We start from the raw sequence: 22670 nt of genomic DNA on the forward strand, positions 1-22670 counted from the left end.
CGTAGTGGGAAAAGTCTTGTTTGGAGATTCAGAGAGCCAGGCGTCGAGTCTGCAGGCTGGCTCCCATCTGCCCGAAGTCACACACACGCCCTCCTCGAACAGATCGAAAGCAGAGCACGGGGGAGCGGGCACGATTGTTGTGACCCCCGGTTCATTCAGACTGCTTGGGCAAGACAAAACACTTCGGGTGCGGATGGGGCCGCTGACCAAACAGCAGCCACACGCCTCATCCCTGGCGAACTGACAATGCAATTACACACTCGCCCTCCTCGAACAGATCGAACAGATCGGAAAGCAGAGCGCGCCCGGGGGAGCGGGCACGATTGTTGTGACCCCCGGTTCATTCAGACTGCTTGGGCAAGACAAAACACTTCGGGTGCGGATGGGGCCAAACAGCAGCCACACGCCTCATCCCTGGCGAACTGACAATGCACGCTGTCCGGCAAAAGGCACGAGCTCTACATCCCTTCTGAAAATTCCCTCGGCATCAGCTGTCCCGGCTCCGACGGGTGTTTTGCAATCTGGAGCAAGATTTGGAAGCAAACCCCAGCGCGGGTTCCCTGATAGCCGGTGGCAATTCCACATCGAAAGGATTTCCTTCCATGTTCTGCTGGAGCGCTTTAACACTCATCCGTGGCTCTGCTCTCCCATTGCCGGTGTGGAGGGGGGATGGGGGGACAGCCCCTCTTCTGCGTGACAGCCCGCACAATGACAGGCTGTCTCTGTTGTCATTTTGTGTGCATGCTGTGTGGGGGTTTTTTGTTTTCACCCAGCAGCCCTAGGGGAAAAGTCACGTATTTTACATCTTCCCCAGCACAAGGCTGGTGCCTGGATTGGAGAGAAATCGTCTGCGGAGCACACCGACCCCTCCACCCTCCGGGCATGAGCCAACACAAAAGAAGGCACAGCCATGGAAAATACTCATTTTTATAAAACAGGTATTTTTGTGGGAAGTAACATGGCTGGGTACTGCCCTGACACCTCCCTAGCAGCACTGCTGCTTCTGCCAGCTGCTCTACAGGGACACACGTGCCACTGGCTCCTGTGCTCCACCAAGTCCCTCTTCTTCTAGGCAGTACTATACATTCCAGGTTTTACTTAAAAAAAAAAAAAATCCTTCAATCCTTCTCCTGACTGCAAGCACACAGGGACTGAGTGTGTTTTGAAGCGGCGCTTGCACAGCTGGCTGCCAGCTCTGGCTGCTGCCCGGAGCTCCCTGGCCGCGGTGTTAAAGCGCGCAGCACGGAGCAGGGCGGCGCGCAGCCAGCCGGGCGCACGGCGGGCACAGCATGCGCTGCTGGGGGCCAAGCGCTCTCCTGCAGCCCGAGCCAAGGGTGTACCGAGCCCTCGCTCTGGAGGTGCCACCGTCCGAGTGTTTAAAGCAACGGCGAGACCGCCCGGCCCACGGGATGGTTACTATTGGCAAGGCCCTGGGCCCAAGGGCTTCGCTACAGCGCTGCTGGGTTTGCCTCAGCCCCCGCTCCCCTCCAGCTCCAAACAAGTTCGTGGCTCAGCCCTTAATCTCTGGGATGAAATGTCCTGCTGACACGGCCGGTGCTGTTGCGGGGAGAGCTCCCGCTTATGCCAGCCCTGCAGCTCTTCCCTTTGTTCCCAGCTGGCTTGCAGTCCCCGCGGCGGTGCCAGAGCCACGATGTGTGTGTGCAGTGACAGGGAAGCGCATTCGCGGATGGCGGGAGAGCGTCACGGGCTGCCCTCCGTGCCCGCCTCGGTGCTGCGCCCATGGGCTCGGGGAGGAATCCAAATGGGGGAACATGCCCCCAGTCTCATTCCTGGAGGCTGGCAAACCCCGCGTGAGCTGAGGTGCAAATAAGAAGTTGCCTCTCTGCAGCGCAGATCTTGCCAGCGAGATTTCCAACACGAGGCAGTGCGTGCCCACCGGCTGGGGCATCGCCAGGGGTTCCGCCCTGGTCCTGCCCGCTTCGCCCCTCTTTCAGGCCTCGAGCAGGCAGGCAGCAGCAGGGCTGGCACAGGTTTTGTCCCGCTCTGTGTTCTCTGGAAAAGGAGCTCGTTCTCTCCCCGGTACCCGGCTGATTGCTGACAATGCCCCGAGTGTCTGCGAGGACACGCACGTTAGCGCTGGGTCACGTCCGCCTGCAAGCGGAGCCTGGGCTGCGCTCCCCTCGCCGGCGGACAGCCGAGGACAGCCCGGGCCGAGCCGCACGGAACAGCGCGAAGCCAGCCCTTCCTCCTCTACGTGCGTGCGCTCACCCAGCGCCACGGGAACATTTGGGTCGGGCCCAGCCGACAGCAGTTAGAGGGGAAAAAAAACCGCAGCGGTCTGCGAGAGGTATCCAGCGCTGATCCGTGTGCTCACGGACCGCACGGACCGGACCGGGCTGCGCGAGGATGCTCCCAGCCCCGAGAGGCGCGGAACGGAGCGTCCCGCGAGCGCAGCCCCGCGCTGGCCTCGCAGCACGGTGGCCTTTGCTCGCCGCTTTCCCCCCACAAAGCCTGGAGGCGCCGGCGGAGGGATGCGGCCATCCCTGCCAACCCTGTTTCCCTGGAGCGGCCGGAAGCGCCCGGAGCGGGACCGGCGCTGCGCGCGGGGACCGAGCGGTGCGGCCCGCTCCTCCCGCGGCTCCGCAGTGGTACGGCCCGCGCGCCCCCTCCGCAATGGTTCATCCCGCCCCCCCCCGTTCGAATGGTTCGCCCCGCCCCCCCGCCGCAGGAGCGGTGGTTCCGCCCGCTGCCGCCCCGTGACCCGCCAGTGTTTCCACAGCGCTTCCGGGGCCGCGGCGGCCGCGGGGTCCGGGCTGTGAGCGGGCGGCGGGCGGCTGCTGGCCGCCATGTGAGCGCGGGGCCGCTCCTCGGTGAGTGCCCGGGCGGGCGGGGCCTGCGCGGGGGGTGCGGGGGCCGGGCCGGGCCGTGGGAGTTGGCAGAGCGGCCGACCCCCGCCCCGGCGGGGAACTGCCCCGGTCGCTCTTTGGTGTCGCTCCCATAAACGGCAGCGACGCCAGCCTGATTATTGCGTTGTTCTCCGGCGGGAGACGCCTCCGCGGGAGGGCAGCCCCCGGTCGGGCTGGCCCCGGTGCTCCCGCATTCCCATGGGAGCGTCCCGCTGGATGCAGAAGGGCCCGGGAGCACCAAGGCTTGGGAGCCATCCAGCTGCCTTTGCTGCGGCAAACACCTAAATAAACGTACCGAGAGCATGTGTGAATATAGCAAGGGTGCTACACAAAACCCCGAATGTTGCCGGCGTGTTGTGTCGGCTCTCTCCCTTTGCCCCGTCCCTTCTCCCTGTTCCCAGCCGTTCCCAGGGTTTGTGCACACCGGTGTTGCAGAAGTTGTCCGCTGTTTCAGCCAGCTCGGCTGACGAGTACAAACCAGGAGCTGCCTGCAAGCTTGCTTTCTTTTTTTTTTTTTTTTTAATCGTTTATTAGCTTATCACAAGGCCACGCTTAGTCTTAACTTTGCCTTGAGGGAGCTGTGCTCACCGGGAGGGTCTCAGTTGTGTCGCTGTGCTTTCCCTTGGCCCACGTTTGGTGACAATGGGTGGCTGGGATTTCTGTAGTGCCATTTACTGGTTTTCCTGCAGGCTGTTCCCACGGAGTGTGCTGCTGGTGTGTTTCAGGGGTGTCTGTGGTGTTATTTCCTTTCCTGTAGGTCGGTGGTCATTCTCCGTAGGGCTGTGCACAGAATATAAAAGTGTGTGAGGTTTTTGTTTGGGTTTTCTTGTTTGTATGGATCTGTTGGTTTTTGTTGTGGTTTTTTCTTTTCCCACAGTCATTCCTATAAACAGCAGGGGAAGCTGTAGCTAAAGATGGGACTGGTGAAAGACTGATGCTGAAAGGAAATTCGCCAGTAAGGGTGACTCTTCCTAAGAAAAGAAGCCTCTTCAGAAAGAGGAGGATGTGCAGAGTTGGAGAGTAGTTAATTCACAGCTGGAAGCAGAGCCAGTGGCTGCAAGGAATTGGAGGCTGGGAATTCCATAAAGCTTGGCTGCTGCTTTGAATACAGAGGTGCAAAATGCTTAGCTGCTCCTCTGGGTAAGATGCTGTACTTTCAAAATGCTTTTGCAAAACCTGTGTGTTGCTTTGTTTGCATTACAAACTCCCTAAGGAGTGCAGTGTCAGCTCTTGGGGAAGCTTTGGTGGACAGTTTTTATCCTGGAATATAGGGTGGCTAAATTTAGGGCAGGGCTAGGATGGGTGACAGATAAGCACTTCCTTACCTACCTGATGTGATTAATTTTCTGTGACTTATCTATTGGGTTCTTAGGTGCTGCCACTTAAATTATTGCATAGGCAGTTCTGATTAGTGGTATTTAAGAGGGTTTTTTTTGGTTTTTTTTGTAATTTAAACAGGGATCTAAATTTAGATTTAGGGAACTTTTTTAAGCTCCCTGTGCATGCTAGATTGGCAGTGCACAACTCTGGGCTGCAGGAGTGTCTTGTTAATCTGAATTATTTCCCTGCCAAGTTGTCTTAATTTACCTTCGGAATGTGGTGATGGCAGATAGTAGTCACACCATAAGCAGATTTTTTCCAGCTGGGTGCCACAATGATTTTGACAGCTCTTACTTTCTTTTCTTTGAATGTAGCATATGAAATTGGAAACAAAGTTAAATGATTTCTGATGTGTGACATTGCTTTTCCGGAGAGAACGAAATTATTTAGTTGATTGGGCAAAAAAAAAACAAAACCAAGAAAAAACACAACCAAAACCCCTCCCCCCAACAAGCCAGTAAAGCAGATGTGCCAATGAGAACTGAAAGCCCATATGTTTGAAAATGTAGTAGGCTTAAATCTAGTTATAAGTGGTCTTTAGAACATGATGGCTCAGTACTGTCCCATGTAATTAGACCAGCATTCAAAACCACCCTGTGAGTAAATTCTGTGAGAAGCTTTTCTTCACCTGTGAATAATCCTGAGTGTTACCCAAGCAGGTGAAAGTAAATGCTGTCTGTAGTAGCTCTTCTGTTCCTAAAAAATGTAGAAGCTACCTAAGAAGTTGGTGGAGGAGGAGATGGGCTGGTGCTAGGAGGGAAAGAGCCCGTGGCTGGGAGAGGCACTCGCTGTTGTGGAGCTCTGTGGGCAGGAGGAGCTCCGGTGTCCTTTGCAGGCTGTGCCTCCTCTGGATGGCTGAGACCTGCGCTCGCCTTCTCGCTGGAACACGCTCCAGGTACATTAAAATGCTGATCTGTGGTAATGCATAAGGACTTCAGTTCAAAAAGCTAAATGTTTGCTGAAGTGCTTGTTTGATAAACACTTGTTCTGGAGGAAGCACTTAATCTTCTCTGTTGCTGAAGCCAACAGAAAGCCCTGTTGCTAATACAGCTTGAAGAAGGTATTTATAATTGCTCTTTGAGTGTGCTATTAAAATGACTTAAGGCATCTCTGTCTTAGTAGCAAAGCCTGGGCTTCCAGCGTGTCCTGCAGCAGAGCCTGTGCTGCCCTAGGGACGCAGCCCTGGCAGCAAACCTGGCTGGGCCTTGCGGAGCTGGGTCTTGGGGAAGGAAACCCAAGGCGGGGGAGAGCGCTGCTGCGAGTAAAGCGATCGAACACCTGCCATGCACCCGTTGCTTCTGTGGTTTAATGTTTGTTTAGGGTACTCAAATGAGAGTTTGAAAACAGGGATGTTAAGGAGGAGGACGGTGCCTGCCTTCAGCCAGCCTTGAGTGCAAGCTGTAATCCGGACACTGGGTAGTTACACTGTGCCAGTGAGCGAGGCGCCTGCCCGAGGAACTGGAGGGAGCATTGCTGAAAGCATCAGTGGTGTTGAGAGCAAGACAAGGGGTCTCTGGCCAGATTACCCTGCATCCGTGTTCCATCCTAAATTCCTCTGAACGGACTTCCAAAGTGGGATCAGAAGGGAGGATTGGTGCATGTGAGAGCTGCTTGCAGCTGAAGGGCTGTGTGGAGAGGACTGCACAACATGGGGTTTTCCAAGTGACCTGGCAGCGAGGGGTTGGTTGCCATGAGGGCATGTCCTTCACACCCCCAAAACTAAAAGCAGCTGTAGTTGCCTGAGTCAAATGGCCTTCAGGGATAACTGGTTGCTTTTTAGCAGTCTGGCCTTTTGTGTTACAGAAGTGCAGAGTTAAGGTTTGCCTTAGTTTGCCTTGGAGGAATGACTCCTTAACCAAACTTCTTGGTTAACATAATAATGGAAATGCTCTCCATGTATTTTATATTTGCTAGTTCTGGCTCAGGGGGTTTGAAAAATTCTGATATGGTAAGTGCTGGAGAAAACGCAGCTTTTGTACAGGTGCGTGAACTCTCTGAAGTGTATCATGAATGTGTTTGTGTTTCACAGTGGCAATTTGTTTGGAATGTCTCCCATAAAAAAACCCAACAACTTGGAAATGCTTCTTCTTGTTCTTAAAAAATGAAGGAGCCCCTTGTATTAGGGGTATAGTCAACCACGGTTTCCTTCTTTTTTTCTTAAGAGCAGCTGCCCAGTTTGGAAAAGGTTGTTTGTAAAGTAATATTTGTGATGTGCTTAGAAATCTCAAGTTCACTTCATCTCTTCATTGCTTGGTTTCTCCTTGTCAGTTTCCAGCTAGCCACAAACCAGATTTTTTCACTGACGGGATTTGAAGACTTGATTGTTTGCTGCAATACCAGATTTTCTTTAACTCGGAGCTTTGCCTCTGAGCAAAGTACAAGCTTGCATTTGCAGCATAAATATGTCAGTTTAGATTGTCAAGTCACAAGTGCTGATTTGTTCGCCTCTGTGCCTAAAGGATAGCTTTCCATGGGGTAGCAAGGCAAAAATACCACGGGTAGTGGTTTTATTCCACTACAGTGAAGAAATGCGTGCTGTTTGGAAATGTAGCTAGGTGTATGTTGGTCAGAGCTGTGGCTCGTAGGAATCATTTTTTGAAACAGTGATCTTTTCTGCCCTATGCTTATTGCTTTGCTTTAAGGAAGACTGGAGAGCAGGGAAACCAAGGTAATGGCCATAGTGAAGCAGAGGCTTATCTGTGTTTTTTACTTGCCGTGGCTGGGCTTGGCCTCGGTCATCCTCGGTGGCTCAGGAGTGCCGTGGCTGGCTGGGTGTGGCAGTGCCAGGGCACCAGGAACCCGCTCTGTTCCCACGAGGTGCCCATGGAGAAGTAGCCCAGGTTCTGCACGGCATCCAAGTACACGCATGGAACACGTGCCTGCCACCGCCCTGCTGGGGCACTGCTGTTGCCAGTCCTTCCCTTTTTGTGTCACCTGCCTGTCACGTCACCACAAATTTTGCATTGCTGTAGCTAACTGAGCTTTTCGGAGGATATTACATAACTGAGTTTCAGTTTGAATAATTCATAGGTACGCACTGCTGAAACTTGAAAAATTCCGGGTGTTTCTTCATATATGAACATAGAATATTCATATTCTTCATCTTTTTCGGTTGCATTGTCGAGTGAGTAGCTTTTGATGAGTCTGTGTATTTTCAGCCAACATAAATTGTTTTTAAACAGTTTTTTAAACACTCATGTTAACAGTTACCAATTTAGCTAAAAGTTTAAACCTGTCTTTAGGCAAGATTCTTATTGAAGTTAGGAGAAATCTTTACAGGAACTTAGTTGTGTTGAAGCTCAGTCTTCTTTCTGTTGAGTTTGTTGGGTTTTTTTCCCTGAGCACTGAAGACTCAATTTGTAGTTTGGTCTAGTTTAGTAGAACCCACATTTTTAAGGCTCTCTGGTGCAAAGCTGTGCTGTGTGGCTTAAAGAGGGAGTGTGCAAAGGTGCAGATTGAGAGCATTTCAATAAAACATAGTGTTTTGTTCCAAAAAAATCTCTTAATATGCAAAATATATAATGAGGAGCAGGGAGAGTGGGAGAAGAGTACCTGATTGAAACTTCTTTACCACTCTTATAAAGGAATCCTTTTTTTTTTTTCATATTGAGATATGACAACTGGCTTTAAGTGTCTGTTAATTATATATTTTCATTACTTGCTTATAGAAGCTTGCCAGGGGTCTGTCTGCCTTATTGCTTTGTAGCATTATGTGTTAAAAGATTTAATTGTCATTATGAATTTGAATCATGCAACATCTCCCAGTATCTGTCAGTTTTACTGCCAGTCTTTGCTGATCCACAGCAATTAATGTGATTGTATTAATATGCACTAAATCAGGTCTTATCTTTTCCATGAAATAATGGTTGTGGGGTCTTCAACGTCTCTATTTCATGACAGAGCTGTGCAAAGGCCCTTTTTTTAATAAAGGACCTAAACTACATAATCTTTATTCTTCTTTTCAATCAGGCAAGATGGAGTATTTTGATTTAAAAAACGTGTTGTCATCCTGTTAGGCTTTGTTCAGAGGGCCTCTGGTCCCTTCAGTTTTGCAGTGAGTTGCTGGTCCATGGGATGGATTTATTGTTCGTAGGTTTTCTATTGCTGTTTTCAGTGGGGAGTTCTGCTTATACCTTTTGCTGTCATCCAGGAGCCCAAGACAAAGCTGAATCTCTCACCTGCGCTGATTTTCACAAGCACCTGCTTTCACCCAGCTCAGCAGGGCTGTGAAACCTCACTGGGCAGTACCTGCTCACCTCTGAATGGAGGCTGGCAAGACTGCTCAGTGGGGTAGGAGAGCCCTGTCCCTTGTCGCCCTCAGGTCCCGCGGATGCGCCGGACGCTCTGTGCCAGCCTGCTGCCCGCCCTGCTCCGCGCCCTGCCGCTGTAGGTGCTGCCTGCCCTCCCTGCCTCTGCCGCCCTGCAGGGGCTCCCATGTCCCGCCATGGACGATGACAGCCAGGATGAGCTGATCAACAGGAACGCTGCCCTGGGAAAGGGCAAGAGGCCGTGTCTGGCGCTCCTCAGCGAAACAGGTAAATGCGGCCTCTCTGCACGTGCACCTTTCTGCTTCGAGGTTGCAGAACTTACTGACTTACCCTCAAAAGGCTGGTAAAAATGTATTTGTGACCATTTGTCACCTTTTCCCTGACAATTCTGTTGTTTTGATCGCTTCGTGGCTTGTGTGTGTATCAGACCGCTGGCATGCTTCCCTGGAGTTTTCCGGATGGGCAGCTTTGATACCACTGTGGAAATCTGGGAGTTTACTTCATCCATAATGGCCTGATGAGGGGTTCTGGTACCTCTTCTGCCATCTCAAATAGATATTTCCTCTTCTCTTCTGTTCTCTTTTTAAGAAAGCAATGGTGGAAATAGCTGGGATTCAGAAGATGATACTGGTAGTGAAGAGGAAGATAATGACACTGAGGAAGAGGGAGGTGGGGAGGACAAGGAAGAAAGTGAAGATGAAGAAACAGAAGGTAAAGTCTGTTCATGTGCCTTAACAGGCATTTTTTAATAACTGAGGAAGAGTGAGATGAAGGCTGCTCCTCCAGAAACTAACAATGAAATGTAAATCCACAGATGCTGCTCTGTCGGGCCAGTGCCAAAATCCTACAGTAATAAGCAAACAAGTAATAGTGCCCAATTTCTAAGCTTTTAAAACATTTGCATGTTTGAAGACTATCTGCTACCCAAAGCAGTGGAATTGTAGTCAGCAGGAATGAACTCTGCCCCAGCATGAGGAGGAAAAAAAGTCAAAGTTGCAGCAATGGCTCATGCTATTTTTTCACTTATGAAAAGCATGTTTGTTAATTTGCTTTGGCATGGGGCTCTAAAGTGAATGCTGTGATGGGGAATTCTGGAAATAAATTATTGCTGTAATACCCAGGGAGGATGGAAGACGACATGACTAATTTTTGTTTGAAAAAGGAGTGTGAGTATTATTTGAATTTGTTAATTTTACTGAAAACATACTCTGGAGATACATGTACTTCTGTAACTGCTGCGCTCAAATTAATACTTGGATAGACAAAAATAGATTTTATCAGATCTAAAGCTTGTTGAGAAGGCAAGAGCACAGTTTTCCAAGTTACTAGTTAGACTGATTCAAACACAGACTAAAAAATTCATGCCAGGTGCCAAAAAGCTTTATTAATCCATCATTCAGTATATTGGCTGTTATGTCCAGACACGAGAATTCAGTAGAAAATACATGGGTCCCATTCTCATTAATTAAAAAAAAAGGCAGCCTAAAAACAACCATCCCCAGTCCTGACATGGGTCCCATTCCCATTAAGAAAAAAAAAGGCAGCCTAAAAACAACCATCCCCAGTCCTCCCTCAAAGTGAGTAGGGTTTTAGGTACTTTTTGTTGCTTCTTGAAAATACCAGCTTAATTCTCAGGTTTTAGGGAAAGACTAACACTTTGTATTTTGTACTAAAAATAAAAATACCTTTCAACAGTGTGTGCTGGGTGTTTAATTTTACTCAAAATCAAGCTTCTTTAAGTGGTCTCTGAGGCACTTAGATCTCTTGGCTCACAAAATCATATTTTACTGGTGAAATCTTTCATTAGCTGTTCTGCAGTAGAGTGTGTTGCTGCTGCTTTTCTTCTGGAATGTCTTAAAAAATAAAAGTTGGATACATGGTAACTTTATTAATAACTTCTTCATTGTTCAGTGCTAGCCTAACATATCTTAACTGTCTTGTTTAGATAATCTTTTGCTTTTCTGGTGTCTGTGCTTTTAATCTCTTTTAAGACTACTTACATTATCGGGCTTTATTCTTCACCAGCGTAATCTATTGCTTTTTAGTGAAGGGATTTAGGAAGTAAGAAAGCAGCAAAAATTATTTCTTTAAACTGGGGAGACTGTGCTTGACCCCTGCAGCCTCATAAAATAAGCTTACTTGGAATTTTCTGTGAACTGAACCCTGTCCTGCCCACCCCCTCTGCCCTCATTGCTGAAGCCCTGCAGCACACACAAGCCGGTTTTTATCTCTCACTTCTTAAGATTGTGAAGATGATGAGGAGGAGGGAGAAGAGGAGGAAGAAAGTGAGGCCACTATGGAAGGAATGACTGATTCTGTGAAATCAGAGCCACACTTGAACGGAGTGAGCATCTCCTCCGATGAGGATGGTGAAAACTGCCCCATTTGCCTCAACACATTTAGGGATCAGGCTGTTGGGACTCCTGAGAACTGCTCCCATTACTTCTGCTTGGACTGCATCGTGGAGTGGTCGAAGGTGAGCTGGTTTGTCTGTGATGTCCTGTGGCTTTCTGGTGTGCTCTGCTCTATCCCCTGTGATCATGCTGTTGGGCTGTAATGAGAACAAAACACTGTAATACTGGTATTTGCTTTCTTAAGCTCTTTTGAACAGACTTGGGTTACTGCTCTGTTGTCAGAACCCAGGACATCTCTCTGGGTGCCCTGGATGGCTCAAAATCCTGGCATGGGCTCGGAGACCCTGGCAGGAAGCCAAAGACACTTGGGATTTCGATCTTAACCCATGGAGCAAATTACTGACTTTATATGAAGAATTACAAGTCACAAAAGTTTAAGCAGCATAACAGGAGTTGTCACAGGTGAAAGGTGGAATTTTGAAGAATTGTACTATGGGAGTCTAGGGGACAAGATGGAGGGATTTGGGCGTTGTCCTGTTCTTCCTTCTTCTTCCTAGCCTCCATCTTCTTGGTGATGGTGGCACTTTGGGATTGGTTTAGAGTAGAAAGTCACTGTCTAACATAGGTGATAGGTATTGGAACATAACTGCAAATATCGACTACGTAGTTTGTAGTATAAAAGACACCACCAGCCCCATGGGAGGGCAGTGTGCCTCGGACTGACCTGCTGAACAGATCTCAGCAGGCCAGACAGAAAATGTTTTAGATAAGAAATAATAAACAACCCTGAGAATGACAGCTGAAGACTTCTGACTCCTTCTTCAACAGCTGGGTTGGGGAAAAGAGACTTTTAACACACCTTGGGGTCATCTCGACCAGAGGAGATCCCGAGACTCTGTTTGGCAGGATTCATGTTTGAAGTTTGGATCTGTTTTTCTTGTACCCATCCTGATTTGTTCTGTTCTCTGCAAGCTGTAAGGTCACAATCAAGTGTGTTTGTAGGCATCTACAGTTATTTTGTTTTTTCAAGTTGAGATACTAATTTTTCTCTATGCTTGTGTATATATATATATATATATATATACACATGTATTTCTCTGTATATCTGTCTTTATATTTTCTTGAATTCTGTACTGGTACCATTGGATTGGGATCTGTTGCAACCCTGAACATCTAAGCATAGAAAAGTTGTAAAAGAATGCTGACAATCAGCAGCTTGCTCTGAATTCAGTTTTCAGTCAGAGTTCCCTGTCATAGTCATAATCCAGGGTGAGAATTACAACAAAATTTACAGTGCATGCAGGAGTAGCAGTGGTGATTAAATTTTTTAAATATATTTTTAAACCATTTCTAGTTGCTCATTTGTCCAAAGGAAAGTAAATGCCTTAGAACATGAGCCCTATTTCAAAGTAATGTTTGGAAGAACTTCGATGTTGCTTTGGCAATTGAATAATAATTAAATTGCTTCAGTAAAATAAATGCTTCTCTAAAAATGCATGTTTAATACAACATGTTGTTTGTAAACCAGATAAGTCAGTTTTAAGTATTTAAAATGTCAAGATCAATAGCTGTTAAAATGACTACTACATTAATTTAATGCTTATTACATTAATAATTTAAGATTACTTTTTAAGAATTGAATAAAGTGATGCACTTATTAACTGTATTGGGAAACTTATTTTTTTTCCTAGAATGCAAACTCCTGTCCAGTGGATCGAATCCTCTTTAATTACATTAACATTCGGGCACGTTTTGGTGGTAAAATCTTAAAAAAGGTAAGCCTTTTACTGTAGCAAACAACCAGGCCATTTGGCACAACATTGTTATTCAAAAGTTTACACTTGTAGGGTGTTTATGTAATGCTTGCTATCTGAACAAATTCTTTTTTTCTTATTTTGATTTTGCCTTTTAAAGAGCTGTGATGATTTTTCTTCCTCCTTCACCTTACTTTCTGCAATACTGTGTTGTGGCATCATTTGTGGTGGCAGAAAAAGGGTGTTTTTTATAACTGCCTGTTTTGTACAATGGACATTTGACTGAAAACTGTTCTGCATAAACAACCCTGCATGTGGAAAGTGCCCTGCATTCTTCAAGTGCTGTTATAGGATGAATAGGAATAATTTAGACTATCCTTGATCTCTTCCTTATGTCCTGCTGCCAGCAATGCTGTGCAGCAGTTGGGTTTGAAGGGGGAGAGAGGCACAAGGCAGTAGGAGAGCCCTGAAAGGCTCTGGTTGAATGTGCTAGTAATTGCTCACAAAAGAATATTAAAGAGTTGTCATTGCTCTTAACTGATATCAGAAAGGTGTTGGTTTCCAGGGGACATTTAGGGGTTTGATGCTTTGTTTTCATAAACTGATGGTTTATTATTGTTTGCATTTTAACAGAAGTGAGAGTTAATATTGAAGTAATACGCGAGGCAGCAGTTTGCTCTCTTCTTTAGGCTCATTTTTGACATCTTTTTGTTTGTTTGACTACTTTTGATCTTACTTGTGGATTTTTGTTTTGCCTATTCTTAAAATGCAATTTTCTACAGTCATTTGTGCCTGACACTAGACAAGTTAAGTGGATGTTGTCAGACATTTGATCGTGCCCTAGGTGTGCTGGAAGAGCTAAGTGAAGGTTCTGGTGTGTAACAGCCATTTTGGTTCCTTCAATTTAGATTTTGCTGCAGGTACTACCATTAGCATGATTATGGGTTTTAAAAAATGCCATATTCTGCATAAACTGCGAATCCCTGTGTTATTTAGATTCCTGTTGAGAACACGAAAACTCAGGGCACTGATGGGGAGGACGATCCAACCTTCTGTGAGGTGTGTGGCAGAAGTGACCGCGAGGATCGCCTGCTGCTCTGTGATGGCTGTGATGCAGGGTAAGAGGCTGAAATGAATGGAGCACCCCCAGGATTGCACGTGGCCAGAGTTTGGTCCTGGCACTGTCTGGTATGCAGGCTGTCCCTTGCTGCTCTCTTCAGGCTCACCATGTGGCCAGCCATGTATCCACGTGTTCTAGTGCAGACATCCATCCCCGTGATGTGATGGATCCTTGTTTGGTCATTTAGCAGCGTATGTGTGGAGAGTCCTGCGCTCATCAAGGCTGCAGGACACCGAAACAGATGACCACACCTTCAAATGATGAAGGTGTTTGTGCTTATCCGTGCACCTTATGGGTGTATGAAGAGTAGAACCTTATATCCTTTGTGTCTCCTTGAGGAGAGGATGCATGACTTGTCCCAAGTGACTGGGCAATAGTGCTGTGCAGGAGAAGTGCTTAAGATCCACAGTTTTGTGAAGTGTTGAGGATTTTCTTTACAGCCACAGATCTTAAATGATTCTCTTAGTATGGCTTACTTCTGTTTCTGCCCTCTCCTTGATTAATAAAATGAATGTGAATATACTTGAACACAACTTTGGCCCTACAGTTTTCGGCTAGAATTCGAAGCCCTTGGGCTGCTTAATCAGTCTTCCAGCATTGTCAGTTTGAAGACATCAAAAGTTACCCACTGAACAAAGAGGTGCTAGCAATGAGTATGTAAAATAACTTCTCAAAAATTACTTCTAGCAGCTAACTAGACATTGGGTAAGTCTAGTTTTTCCTTTGTGTTCTGTGTCCATACACACTGATACACTGTCCATACACACATATACACTGATTCATCTTCTGGGAAAAAGACAAAATCAGGAACACTAAAGATTGTGAAGAGTATCATCAGAACAATTGAGTTTAAAATATTAATCCAAAACAGTGTTTCATAGATCTTATCCTGAAGTCTCATATTTAAGTTCTTTCTGAATTTCCATAAGCCTGTCTCAATTCAGGGTATTGCTTCAGATTTTACTTTGTGATCTCCCTGCAGTTGCTATAATTTTTAAAATATGTTGTTATTTCTAGTTTGATACAGTTGTTTGAGTTTTTTTTTCCTTTTCCTAAAGTAAGTTCTTTATATATGCTTGATCTCTAGAGTTAGCACTTCCAGAAGCACTTCGTGATAAAATAACTTGCAGGCTTTATTAGCTCTCCATGGCTGAGGTTAACTCTAGAAAAATGTAGAATAGTTGCTTCAAATGTTCATAAGCATGAGCACTGTTAACACTGTTTTGGTTCTCAGGAAGCTGATGTTGTTTCCTGGTTTCCTGTCTCCCCAGCACCTCTGTACTTCTGTTGCCACCATCAGTTTTGGCTCTGCACATTTCTTGCAGTTTGAGTTCAAATGGCAAATGATTCACCACGCAGTGAGGGGACAATGCTCAGTTTTCTGAGATTTTTTGAGCCTGAAGTGATGAAAATACTATCTAGAACTGAAGACCCTTGTATAGCTATGAGGTAGCATTGCTTCTCTGTAGATTGGTAGAAGCAGATGCATAAACCATAGTTTCAGGTTTAAGAAAATGAGTCTGCCTTATTTAGTATTGAATAGAAGTAAAATGTTGTCTTCCCTTGGTAAGGAACATATTGTTTGATTTTCTTTTTTTTTTCCTCAAGGTATCACATGGAATGCCTTAATCCTCCTCTGAGTGAAGTCCCTGTAGATGAATGGTTCTGCCCAGCCTGTGCCCCCATGGGTGCCAATGTTGCTGCAGGTAAGGGTTTCATGGTAGCCAGTCAAAGTAAATATTTTTCTCCCAAGTTAGATAATGTGGATCATGTGGTGTTTTGAAGATATGTTTAACCTCCTGGCTTTATCTGTTTCAAATAATTGTTTTGATAAGCATTCTCTCTTGAACCTTAAGATTAGACTTGAACTCTTGACTGGTAAGAGGATCTTGTTTATGAAGATTTCATCTGCAGTTACAACCTGTGAAGCTGCTTCGTGTAAGCATCCTTTAACCTCTCCAAGGCAATCCCAGCACCATAGCGTGACTGCACTGTGTTACATTGGAAAGAATTTATTAGTGTCCTGACCTCAGATTGCCAAGCTAGCAGCAATTTCTGTTACCTAGATAAGTGTTATACTGTGGTAACAGTCTGAAGCAGTGGTGTCTGTGCTCATTTCCTTTTGAGAGGGTAATGGCTGCCTGCGGAGGTGATTGGTTTAAGAAAGGGAATGCTGATTTTTGTTTTTTTGTCTGGAATTCTTCAGATTATTTCACCTGTAGAAAGACAAGTAACCTCAGCCTGTTCTCGTTCAAGATGCAGATCATGTCAGTGAGGAGGAGGTGGCTGCCCTCATGGCCGATGTTGTCCCCACCACCAGCAGGCTGCGTCCCCACGTGCGGACCCGGGCCATAGCCAGGACTCGGCAGAGCGAGCGCGTCCGCGCCACGGTGAACAGGAACCGCATCACCACAGCGCAGCAGATCCGGGTACCCGTGGCACTGCTCAGGGAGCCTCTGCAAGAGCCCTGGGGAAGAGCTACTGAAATAAGCCCCCATTTCAGTAGCTCTGCTGTCTGTGTTGACTGTCCATAGCACAGTGGTTAGTGGTTGTGGGGCTCTTTTATTCTGAGACGTGCAACATGTGCAAATGGAGTACAGCACATGACCAAGATGCTCTATTTTGAAATGCTGCAGCAGTTTCCTCTCTTAACCTGCATTTTTATCACCCCCTGGTTTGAGCAAAATTATATTTTTATTTCTAGTGGCTATTAATACAAAGTTTGTGCACCACTTCTGGTTTTTTAGCATGTCTGTTTGACAGTCATTTGTTTTCCTTTGTCCTCCTACTGCCTTGTCCATAGCAGTATGACATGTTGACTGCCTTCAACCCAATTGAAGAGAAAAATTGTGTATTTTTAGGGTTTCTGTGTTTGCGAAAATCAGTCCCTTGTTAGAAGAGGAAAAAACAGATGTTAGTGTCCTCGGTAATGTGGCCACATGAGTTCAAACACACTAACAGTACTAGAGAATCTATGCAGGAGAGTATCTCAAATACATAGGGTATCCCTCTCTTACCATATGAAGTATAGTTTGAGATACCTGGCATGACTGAAGATCCAGCTCACCTTAAGTTTTTATCACATTTTTCCTTAATTTAAGGACTTCCCAGAATGCTTTAGCAGTTGTTAAATTCATTATGTCCTCCATAATGGAGATGATCTGATTTGACTTCCAAACCCCACTGTCTCCAAATGCAGATGTTTTAATTTTAACTTTAGAAAAATTAATCACATAGAAGAAGTTGACAGATTTGTTGTTGTTAAGCAATTACAGCTGAATAGTCAGGGCTATATATTGAAAAATAGAAGAAGTTGACAAATTAGATTTGTTGTTGTTAAGCAATTACAGCTGAATAGTCAGGGCTATATATTGAAAAAAAAGAGAGGAAAGTGTTGTTTGAAATTAAAGACTCTGCAAGGTAACTGTTGTTATTTTTCTTTCTTTCCCTACTTGTTGTCTTAGAAGCAGTGTGGAGTAACTTCCTGTGGTTGAGAGGGGTGGTGCCGGGGAAACTTTACTATTCCATGGTAGTGTAAACCTTGGAACCCAGCACTTCCCATTCAAGAGCTGTTCCTAGCTCCACTTCTCAATGTGCAGGGATGATTACAAATTATACCTAGAAAGTCACTGTTGTTTTTTGCCTTTGTCTCTGAACAAAAGTGCATCTTATTTTGGCTCATACCTTGATTTGACCGACGCATAATTCCACTGGTTAAGGGAGAGTAAGTTGTACTCCAAGCACAGTGAGAAGCTGAGAGCTTGCATGTAACTCTGAAGGAGGCTGAACAACAAGGTCCTTAATAAGACAGTCAGTGTTGACTGAAGCATAATTCCACAGGTTAAGGGAGAGTAAGTTGTAGGGAGAAGGGAGCATGTAAGGGAGAAGCTGGGAGCATGCATGTAACTCTGAAGGAGGCTGAACAACAAGGTCCTTAATAAGCCAGTCAGTAGATTAAAAAAGTGACATAATTGTTTAACTGGCAGCCTGGTGATGTGAGGTGTTTCCCCATTTGAATCTCAAATCCATTTTTTATCAAATGCTTTTACAAGTAAATGTTGCTGAGCTTTAGGTACCTCATGGTGCCTAACTTCTAATCCTTCCCCCAGCACGTGCCAGGGTACCTGATGTCCTCCCTTCTGGATGAAACAATCGAGGCAGTCGTAGCAGGCCTGAACACAGCCGTCTACCAGCGTCCTCTGGCACCACGCGCTCCTACCAGGCAGAAGAGGAAAACTGGTAAGGACATCAGGCACCCCAGGGGAGCCTGAATCCTACAAAATACATCAGCTGTGAGCTGCCACACCTGCACAGCTGTGGAGGTATCCCACGTGCATTTTCTTCTTTCCCTCTACCAGCTCTGCCTAGAAGTGTCATGAAGGCTGTTTTTAACTGAATCCTAATGATGTCACTTTTTCTGCTGTGCTGTTGGTGGCATGCTGTGTGTCTTTTGAGCTGCTTTGTGTGTCGTGGGGGGATGAGAAGGGGACTGCAGTGTAAAATACAGTGCTGGCACTTAACCACTTATTGGTTTTTGTCCCATCAGGAAGGCGGAAGAAAGTAGGAGGCAAAAAAAGAACTCAGAAGAAATCTGCTGCTGGCAAGAAGAGTTCGGGGGCACAGCTGAAGAGACGTAAGCGTCTGACAAAGAAGAGAAGGGGGAAAAAGACGAGAGTAAGATCACATGTGAGTGAGTTTCTGCCAGTCAGTGTCTGTTTTCAGCCCTCTGTAAAAACATTGCAACATGGGATTCAGCTGGAAGAAATGCCACCTTTCAGTCATAGCAGGCACCTTTCTTTCTGGTGGGAGTCTGTGCAGGACGTGCTCCAGAAAGATGCTGTATGTGGAAGTGAATTGCAACTTCCAGACAGGCTTGCTGGCTATGCTGACATATCCTGTTACCTGGACAGTTGGGATCAGACTGTAAAGCACATCCTGCAGGCTTTGTGTCCTGCCTTGCCATTCACCTGTAGTGTTTACTTGGTACTGATGCAAGCTCAGTTAAAATTGCCAGCACCTATTCTTTGTAATAGGCTGTGGGTGTTTGTGGCTGTGTTGTTGCAAACCCAGCTTATCAGCTATAAGAGCTCTCAAAATCCCTTTCAGTTGGGGGTAGTGTTCTCTTGTAAATTACTCTGCACAATACTCTGCACCAGCTTGATTCTTTTTGTCAGCTACTATAACTAGAGTCTACATCTTATAGCCAGAACTCCAGCATTTAATAAGGGACCAACAATTTTGAATTGACCTTATTAAAGATGTTTAGAAGCTTAATTTATCTGGTCACTTATATCTGATACGTGCAGTCTCTGTTTGAAGTGACATATGGGCCATAGTTACAAGTTTCATAATTGCATTAAAACAGACATAGACAATAAATGCACACCACTTGTGCTGCTGATGGTAGTAACCCGATGACTGTACATAGCTTAAGGGAATTTGTGGCTTTAAACACAAAGTTACGTGCTCTAACATAAAAATAACCCAATCTCTTTGTCTGTGCAGGGAAAAAATGAGGTTACTACTCGCTCCCGTATTGCAAGAACCCTTGGTCTCAGCAAGCCTGTGCGTGGGGCCTCACTTCCTTCCATGTACAAACCAACAGAGCCCTCACTTGGGCTGATGAGAGCAGATATTGGTGCAGCTTCTCTCTCTGTGTTCGGAGATCCATATGAGTTGGATCCTTATGAAAGGTGAGAGATCTCTGGATTGTGATAAGGGACCTGGTAATTTAACAGCTGTTGGGTTGTTTGTGCATATGGCTCCGTGCAGAGTGTGAATCTCACATCTGAAGGCAGCTTTGGGTACACAACCCATGGTAACACATAATGGCCTGTTCTTTCTTTCCTTCGGGGCTGAGTTGCTAACCTTGTAAGGAATCAGCCTCCTCTAAAGTATTTTTCTGAAATAATTTCAGCCTCCTGCAAACTTTCAGTAAGATCTATGAGGTTCTTGAACAGTTAGACTCTGAAGGAGTCTGGTCCTAATCCATTGCTTTTTATTTATTTATTAATTTAAAGTGAAAACGGGTGATATATTTGGTATACAGTAAACACAAAATTAAATGGACCTCTGAAATCTTCCATGTTTGTCCTTCTCTTATCTTCACTTTTCCAGACACTTCAAATTCAGGAGAAATCTTACTATGCCATAGTTTATGTCACTCATAAGCTTTGAATTTTTGGGGAGGGGGCATCTGAAATTAATATTGGTGAAATTTAGTTTTCCACTCAATACTTCTTTTTGATCCTTTCATAAAAGAAAATTGTCCATTTAACATTTTAGATATGGAAATGTACACTTGAGTCTCTGCTGTTTGAATCAAACTGTTCTATTTAGGCAGAACAGAAAATAAGTCCATTGCACAGATATTTTTTAATATATCGTAATGAAACATACAGTGCTCCCTAACTGTGTCTGTCATAGCAGTATCATCTCTTTGATGTGAAAAACATTTCAGACAATTTCAGGGTTCATGTTTTACCACAGTAATGAAGAGGTTCCAGCAAATCCAGATTCACCAGTGAGTGCCAAAAGGAGAGTTCTCTCCCAGTCAGCACTGAGGTCTCATCGTCCTGTAGCTAGACCCGTTTCTGTGGGACTTCCCAGGTAAAAGACCATTGCCATTTTATTATTCTTAGTTGTCTAATGGCCCTAACAGAAGAATATACCTAGTGATCCTCTTTGTTTAACCCTTTTCTTACCCTATCTTCTAAAAAGTGCATGTGTGTGTACATGTATGCCTGCACAAGTACAGATAAATAACCACATCAATTTGTGCAAAAATTGTTTTTATATTGAACACATACACTCCTTCATCATACCTTTAACATTTCTGTTGAAATTTAAAATTGATATTTCCATTTCTTCTTACTTTCTGGTTTTTGCCTATTTATTATTATTATATACCATTAGTATGTTTTAAATTCCAGTGTTATTAACCTTTAAAAACACACTTGCTTCTTCGAGAGGGCTGGGAAATCCAGTTGCACATCCTGAGGAGGTGAGGGCTGTACCCACCTCACCCAGTTCTGCTGCTGTTTGTTGGAGCTCAGAAAATTGAGAAGCTTGCTTTGACCCTGCAGTTAAACAGCTGCTTTGCTGTGTGTTGCCAGCCTGCCAAGGCCAGGGAGCCCTGGCTGCCCCCCACTGGCAGCCACAGTGAATTTTCAGGGCTGAGGGATGGACACAGGGAATTGGGAGCATGATGAGAAGAAAAGGGATGAGGAAAGTCACTGAGGCAGATACTAATAGAATCACAGAAAACTGCAAGGTTGAGGGAGCAGAAGAGAAATTAAGGGGGCTAAGCTTAAGTGGTTAAAGGTGTGAAAGGGTTACATAGCTGTCCTCTAATGCATCTGACTTAGGGTGAAGGTTGGTTTTTCAGGATTAAGGTAGTCTATTTCTATGATAACTTGAATTATTTGTCTGCCTTTCCCATTTCAATCCTGAAGGGAGCCTTTCATGAAGCTTTCCATGTCCTCAGAGTTATTTGAGTGGCATATTGATTAGAAGATAGAACTGTTCAGCTGATACTCAGCTCTTCTAAAGGCTCCATTGGTCTGGGCTACACTGAGTTTCCTGGTCTGGCCTCAGCACCTGATTCCTTTAGCACTCCCATTTTGTCTCTTCTGTTGTATGTTATTACAGGTGTTTGGTGTACATTATGTTAATGAAGTTTGCTTTGTTGTCATACAGAAATTAAATCTAGCTCCCTCAAAGAGCTGGGTTCCTTTGGAAGTTTGTATTTTAGCAAACTCAAACAAAACAACTCCCCAAATCCCATCAACACAAAAGCAAAGAGAGAAAAACTGAAACGCCCAACACCAGAAACACCTTATCAGTCCATATTTCAAGAACTGAGAACTTAAACCATTTTCATAAGATTGAGCAAAGCATAAAGGAGAGTTTGTGCTGTCCCATGTGTGGGAGCATTGCAGTTGATTTTCAGTGTAATTTCTCTATGCCATGCTCTTAGCTACCCTTACCAGTGGCACCTTGTGGTTAAACACTGGCTCAAGCGCTGTCATTTTTTTTAGTTCAAAGTGTAGGCCTGAGGAATACATTTGTGTTTGTGATTTAGTGGGGGCAAGAGAGGCAGCTAGGATAGAAATAGCTCTGAAGTGGTAGTCAGTGGTTTGTCCTCCAAAAATGCATTTTAAATGCACTGGAAAGTTAGTCTTGATGTACAGTACAGTGAGCCCCAGCATTTGCTAACCAAAGATTTCAGATACAATTCCTTTCTTATCTTGTGTTATTCCTGTGGGAAGTCAGTAAAAGCTTCGCCTGCTATTTGTCAGAGAAAGATGGGGACTGAATGACTCTAGTGAAGCCAAAACTACAAGTGAACTTCCCTGGCTGATCTCTGTTTATGCCCTTGACTTTGGTTTCTTCTTAATGTAATGTGTGTGTATAGAACAAGTGCTGTAAGAGTAAAGGAAATGTAACCCCTCTGAAACATGCAGAAGCAGTGTGCCTGCCTTGAGTCCCGATCAAGAAGCAGAAGCTGCTCCTGTGCCTGATCTGTTGGGAAGTATCCTGTCTGGACAGAGCCTTCTCATGATGAGCAGTTCAGACGTGGTCATCAACAGAGATGGGTCACTGACAGCAAAGAGGGAAGGTAAGGACTTGGCACATCATAGTGCTGTTTGCCTCTTTGTTTCATCCACATCTGCCCTGATCCTCCAGGCTGCATAGCTTTAAGCTTAGGGATGCTCTTACTGAGCCTCAGAATATACAGGATAGATTCAATAGCTGCCAACAGCAATCTGTTTTATAAGATGGATGTTCTGAAATAGTGCTGCTTGTCTGTGTTTAAATGAGACCTGAGATGATACTAGAGGATTTTATTTTTAATGCATGGTTTTCTTCTTTCAGAAGAGCTGCACGGTGATTTCATGCTTTGCTTTGTTACAAAAAATGTAGGA

General features: G+C 45.3%; 1 protein-coding gene across 2 annotated transcripts in view; it reads left to right on the top strand.

The window, feature by feature from the left end:
• The first annotated feature begins 2703 nt into the window (after positions 1-2703).
• PHRF1 (PHD and ring finger domains 1) overlaps positions 2704-22670 on the top strand; it is a 29356-nt gene continuing 9389 nt past the window's right edge. The window contains exons 1-13 of one of the 2 annotated variants that reach the window (XM_041421088.1): positions 2704-2831; positions 8569-8782; positions 9104-9226; positions 10759-10991; positions 12561-12644; positions 13620-13741; positions 15352-15449; positions 16000-16172; positions 17853-17982; positions 18290-18429; positions 19249-19436; positions 20233-20352; positions 22209-22363. In XM_041421088.1, the coding sequence (XP_041277022.1) occupies positions 8692-8782; positions 9104-9226; positions 10759-10991; positions 12561-12644; positions 13620-13741; positions 15352-15449; positions 16000-16172; positions 17853-17982; positions 18290-18429; positions 19249-19436; positions 20233-20352; positions 22209-22363 (1657 nt within the window). In that variant the 5' untranslated portion in view covers positions 2704-2831; positions 8569-8691. Of the gene's footprint in view, positions 2832-3506; positions 4008-8568; positions 8783-9103; positions 9227-10758; positions 10992-12560; positions 12645-13619; positions 13742-15351; positions 15450-15999; positions 16173-17852; positions 17983-18289; positions 18430-19248; positions 19437-20232; positions 20353-22208; positions 22364-22670 lie in introns of those variants that run through there. The other variant, XM_041421089.1, reaches the window with a different exon arrangement.

The sequence above is a fragment of the Onychostruthus taczanowskii genome, unplaced genomic scaffold, assembly GCF_017590055.1.
Source record: "Onychostruthus taczanowskii isolate IOZ18803 unplaced genomic scaffold, ASM1759005v1 scaffold69, whole genome shotgun sequence".
NCBI lineage: Eukaryota > Metazoa > Chordata > Aves > Passeriformes > Passeridae > Onychostruthus > Onychostruthus taczanowskii.